Raw genomic sequence first — 6,004 nt, forward strand, 5'->3', positions numbered from 1 at the left:
AATCAAAGCTCCAGAAGGCGTCTGTGGATCCGGCTGTGATGAGATCTGGACTCTGGAAGAACATTCAGGATCAGAACTGCAGTGGCTTTGGATCAGAAGCAGAGAGAGCAGAGACAGCAGCAGATCACTCACCTTTCCATCGTGACTGGAAACTCCTGCAGAACAAACACACCATTGATCATCAAGAACTCAATCAATCATCAATCAATCAATCAATGGATGATCTGAAATCAGACCTTCAGAAAGCAGACGTCACTGGCTTTCATCATCTCCTCCGTGTCTTTGATTGTGTGTGAAAGAGCTGAGATGTGTCTGTTCATCTCCTCCAGCTTCTCCTTCATCATCTGCTTCTTCTGCTCCTCTTCCTCTCTCAGTGCAGTGATTGTAGCTTCTTCTTCATCTCTGAGAAACTGATGAAGCTTCTCAAACTGCTGTTTAATCTGACGCTCTGTGTGCTCAGCTTGAGACTGAAATTAAATCACAAATTTACAGAAATAATCAACTGGAATCCATTATATTAAATATAACAACTCATAATTGTGTTTAATGATCCTACAGCTGTACTGAAAATGACTCTTGATTGTGTTTCCTCACCTTGATGTGTTGAACTGTTTCCTCAAACTCTTCTTTCATGTTTTCATTGTGTTGAAGGTTCTCCTGTAAGGACTCCAGTGCTGTATTGAGCTCCTCCTAGAATTGAATAAAAATAAAAATATATAAAACACCAGATTACAGTAAAGAGAAGAGAATGCTGTGATCATACAGTGCTCTTTGTGTGTGTGTGTGTAATATCTCACACTAAATTGATTCAGAAATTAAAACTTAACATAAAGCAAAAGCAACTTGAGTAAATAGGCAAGGCAAGGCAAGGCAAGTTTATTTGTATAGCACATTTCATACACAATGGTAATTCAAAGTGCTTTACATAAAATAAAATAAAAACAATAATCACAACAATAAAACAAGGAATTTAAAAACTTTGAAAATGATTTAAAAAAAATTGATTTAAGAGATTTAAAATGAATTTAAGAAAACGATTATACATATAATATAGTGCAATCAGTTCGGACATCGCACAGTGCTCATTCAATAAATGCACAGCTAAACAGATGAGTTTTGAGTCTGCATTTAAATGTGACTAATGTTTTAGCACATCTGATCTCTTCTGGAAGCTGATTCCAGCTGCGGGTGGCATAATAACTAAAAGCACATTCCCCTTGTTTTGTGTGAACCCTTGGTATTTCTAACTGACTCGATCCTAATGATCTGAGTGCTCTGCTAGGTTTATATTCAGTGAGCATATCTGCAGTGTATTTAGGTCCTAGGCCATTGAGTGATTTATAAACGAGTAAAAGAACTTTAAAATCAATCCTAAATATAACTGGAAGCCAGTGTAAGGACCCGAGGACTGGTGTAATATGCTCAGATTTTCTGGTTCTAGTCAGAATTCTGGCAGCAGCGTTCTGGATGAGCTGCAGCTGTCTAATGGTCTTCTTGGGAAGGCCGGTGAGGAGACCATTACAATAGTCCACCCTGCTGGTGATAAAGGCATGAACAAGTTTCTCCAAGTCTTGACTGGAAACAAAACCTCTAATTCTTGCAATGTTTTTGAGATGATAGTATGCTGATTTAGTTACAGCTTTGACATGACTACTGAAACTAAGGTCTGTCTCCAGAATCACACCAAGATTCCTGACTTGATTTTTAGTTGTTAGACCCCTAGAGTCAAGGTATGCATTCACCTTGAGAACTTCATCTTTGTTTCCAAATGCAATGACTTCGGTTTTTTCTTTGTTTAACTGAAGAAAGTTCTCGCACATCCAACTGTTAATTTCATCAATGCATTGGCAGAGGGAGTCAATGGGGCTGTAGTCATTTGGAGATAAGGCTAGGTAAATCTGGGTATCATCTGCATAGCTGTGATAGGCAATTTGGTTCTTTCTCATTATTTGACTTAGTGGGAGCATATACAGGCTAAACAAGAGCGGTGCAAGAATTGAGCCTTGTGGGACTCCGCATGTCATGGACATCCACTTAGACTTATGCTCTCCTATACTCACATAATAACCTCTCCCTTCTAAGTATGACCTGAACCATTTAATTACCATGCCAGAAAGCCCAACCAAGTTTTCCAGTCTCTCTAGTAGTATGTTATGATCGACAGTATCAAACGCAGCACTGAGATCTAGTAGTACCAGCACTGATATTTTGCCAGATTCAGAATTTAAGCGAATATCATTTATTATCTTAATGAGTGCTGTCTCTGTGCTGTGATGCGGTCGAAAACCAGATTGAAAATTGTCCAGGTATCCATTTGAGTTTAAGTATTTGTTCAGCTGATTAAAGACTACCTTTTCAATAATCTTTCCTATAAAAGGAAGATTTGATATTGGTCTATAGTTGCTCAATATGGTGTTATCAAGATTTCTCTTTTTCAGAAGGGGTTTAACAACTGCAGTTTTCAGGGAGTTTGGAAAAGTCCCAGAAAGAAGTGAGGCGTTCACCACTTCTAAGAGATCTGCTTCCAAACAGTTAAGCACCCTTTTGAAAAAATATGTGGGAAGTGTGTCAAGATAGCATGTTGACGATTTAAGGTGCTGTACTATTTCTTCCAAAATTTTGCTATCAATTTCTTCAAAAGCAGACATAGTATCTTCTTTTTGATATTGTGACGACCGGAAGCAACGGAAGCACTCGACTGTGGCATAATAAAAGCCCCGCTGCTTTACCCCACATACGCACGACCGGGAGCAGCGGAAGCGCTCGACTGTGGCATAATAAAAGCCCCGCTGCTTTACCCCACATACGCACGACCGGAAGCAGCGGAAGCGCTCGACTGTGGCATAATAAAAGCTCCGCTGCTTTACCCCAAATACGCACGACCCGAAGCAGCGGAAGCGCTCGACTGTGGCATAATAAAAGCTCCGCTGCTTTCCAGCCGTGTGTCATGCTCGTTCAGTGCCTCGTTTCGCTTCGTCGGCTTTCAGCCTCACCCTGCTTCATTCTACTACGTTAATAAATCATTAGCTCATCCATGAACATGATTTCTGCCCGACTCTCGTCGGATTGCATCGGCTGTGGGGATGAAGACCACAACTCAAATGATTCCACACTCAGTCAGAGCGTCATCAAACTACACCTTTGTTTCTTTGTTTATTTTGAATACGCGCCCTCTAGCGGCAAAAGTTACATAGTGTGCCTTTAACAGCTGTCAACCCCGTCGGTACGCAACCGCGCGTTCAGAACTAATTTACACAGCACATTTCTTATTTTGGTTGTGCATGCGGACCTGAGTATATGTCATATGAAGTTGAATAACATGACAGAGACCTATACCTACCTTATATGATGAAACCACTTCACTTATTGGTCTGAATTTGTGATTGTCGTGTTGTTCTGAAGTAAAGCACACTACACATGCAGGCTGTTTGTCCTCCAGACAGAAGAGTTTGAGTTTCTCACTGTGTAAACTGCAGATCTCCTCAGATCCTGATGAACGCCTCTCATTTCTCTCCGTCAGGAACGACTCACACAAGTTTTTTAACACCAGATTAATTGGAGGTTGAGCATTGGAGGATCTTCTCCTGCAGACAGGACACTCCTGAGTTTTCTTGGTTCTCCAGAACTGTTGAAGACACTCTTTACAGACACTGTGACTACATGAGAGAAAAACAGGAGCCTTGAAGATTTCACAGCACACGGGACAATTATAGTCATATTCATCTGATGAAGCCATTTTCACTGTTTGAGCTCCAACTACCTAAACTTTACTTTCACTTTCTAAATGACAGTTTAAAAAATAAATAACCACGAGAATCACAAAAATGCTTCTTCAAAGTCTTTCTCTTCGTTGTTCGCTGATGGCTGATTCTTGTTTGCTTTTGTCAAAGAGAAGAGAATCAGTGACAGAAAGGAGAAATAACAAGTCAGGCTCTTCCTGGTAAGTGTTGTAATAGGGTGGAGTTTCTGATCAGTTTTGGGTGTGTTTAACCCTTTAACATTCAACCCTAAAAGAAGCCAACTATTATTATAATTTTTTTTTTAATTTTGATTTAATTTTATTTAATTTAATTTTATTTTATTTTAATTATTTAAAATTCTTATTATTGGACACATAAAAATGATCTCAAGATGTTTTTTTTGAATGTATGTTTTTATCTAAACTATATAAAACTCTACTGTACGTTTGAGATGTCTGTTTATAGTAACACTTGCTTTACATGTGCAGTACTGTTTCATGCTTTTTATTTATTTATTTATTTATTTTTTGAATAATAAACATACCTGCAACATTGTTAGTAGGTCTTAGATAACCTCCTTAATTATCAGGGTCAACATGAAATTACATTTATTAAAAAGGAGTGTTTAGAAATAAACAATACATATACAGTATATTGGTACATTGTAGTCAATATAATGTCCATTTCAGTTCATTCCTATCATTTTTGATAAATTCAGCTAATTTCAGCTAAATTCAGTTAATTCAGCAATTAAAGACATTTTACGCAATATGGACATTTTTTATAACCGTAATATTGCAAGCTTTATAAAATATCTTAGTCAATGTATCCTCCATGAATTATATTTTAGTCATTTTACTTGATATACTGGATGTTGAAACCAGAATGTGTCTACATTATAAGAAGAACTTAGTTTGTGACCAATAAAAAAGTATATGTCCTATAACAGTGTGGATTCAATCCTGACATGCTGCTTCTGTCATGTTGGCATTTTCATGTGACCTACAATGTAACTTGTTTTGTTTGCACGTCATTTATGAATCCTCTCCCGAGGCCTCATGGGATAGTAAATTGTCCTTTGTATGCATAGTATGCAAAATATTGCAGGTTGTCACAAATTCAGCCTCTGCACCAGAGGGAACCATCACCGGAGTACTAATATCCCCTCGGACTCCAATTCCCACTGTAGCATTTGGACCAATCAGACACACAACTTTTTGTTATATTTAACAAATAATATCTAACTCCCCCTCACTTAACCAAATGGCCAATTACGAGGGTCTATGGACCCTTCCCCCGAAATGCACCTAACACCTCAGAAAGGCAGAACAGGCCTCTGGTTCCATGGTAACCAATGCTGATATCACTGGTTTTATGGCCTAAAAGGAATGCAGGGGATAAACTCCCTCATTTTCCTCATAAGAAAGACACACAATGCCCAGAGAAATGGACTGTTCTCTAATTAATTCATAGGAAAACCTTTTCTTTGAATGAACACACATTTTCTTCAGGCCATTGGGTATATTATTGCTGTGTTGTATTTAATCTGTTGTATTATAGACTATTTTTATTCATGCTTACGATAAACCACTCATTCATATAAGTAACTATTTCATGTCTAGTATCTATGAATTCGCCTTCTTATGATCGAAACAAGCGTGTATATTATATGCTGATACCTATGCAACATATTGATGTTCTAAGAATCGGTACTAATTTGTGCCTCAACACTCCAGCGAATTACATATGCAAAATACCATGCTTACAGACAAAGAGTCATAAAAATCCCTAGTATTTCCAACCTCCCGCTTGGGATTTCAGCCTTCCTCATTGGACAAACCCATCTTGAGAGGCGTGAATCTCTGCAGGCTTTAAAAGGCCACACTCCATGTGACCCGCCCAGTCGGTGGTTCGGTCAGAAGCTAAGAAAATGTGAGAAAACGCTTCAGGATACCAAAGCATTTGTGCCAGGCCTTTCTTCGGCCTAGTCCTTTCCATTCATCAAGTGACTCTGACTCAAACTGGTTCTTTTCATCGACCCGAATTCAGCAAAGATCAACGGGAAGCCTTAAGATTGCATCCGGAATCCTTTTCAGACATACTCGCAAGTATCAAACTTAGTCGATTTTAATTGATGCATTAAGTATCAGTTACACCTTTTTACAAGGTTTGTTTGAACTAAGAATCTGACGTTTGCCCTCAGGTTTTAGATCTGTTGAATATGCAGTGTTCCATAAAATTCATTCTTTATGCCTCTTTTTATG

At 38.5% G+C, this 6,004-nt stretch overlaps 1 protein-coding gene across 1 annotated transcript; it reads right to left on the reverse strand.

The window, feature by feature from the left end:
• Window positions 1-3: 3 nt before the first annotated feature.
• LOC107564310 (tripartite motif-containing protein 35-like) lies at window positions 4-3,918 on the reverse strand (the record flags this gene model as incomplete). Its single annotated transcript, XM_016249350.1, has 5 exons — window positions 3,341-3,918; window positions 595-690; window positions 237-467; window positions 133-155; window positions 4-52 (listed from the first exon to the last, which is right to left on the reverse strand). Coding segments are annotated over exons 1-5 (795 nt in total), but the record flags the coding sequence as incomplete, so codon positions are not given.
• Window positions 3,919-6,004: the final 2,086 nt, after the last annotated feature.

Source organism: Sinocyclocheilus grahami, unplaced genomic scaffold (assembly GCF_001515645.1).
Source record: "Sinocyclocheilus grahami isolate Dianchi unplaced genomic scaffold, SAMN03320097.WGS_v1.1 scaffold923.1, whole genome shotgun sequence".
NCBI lineage: Eukaryota > Metazoa > Chordata > Actinopteri > Cypriniformes > Cyprinidae > Sinocyclocheilus > Sinocyclocheilus grahami.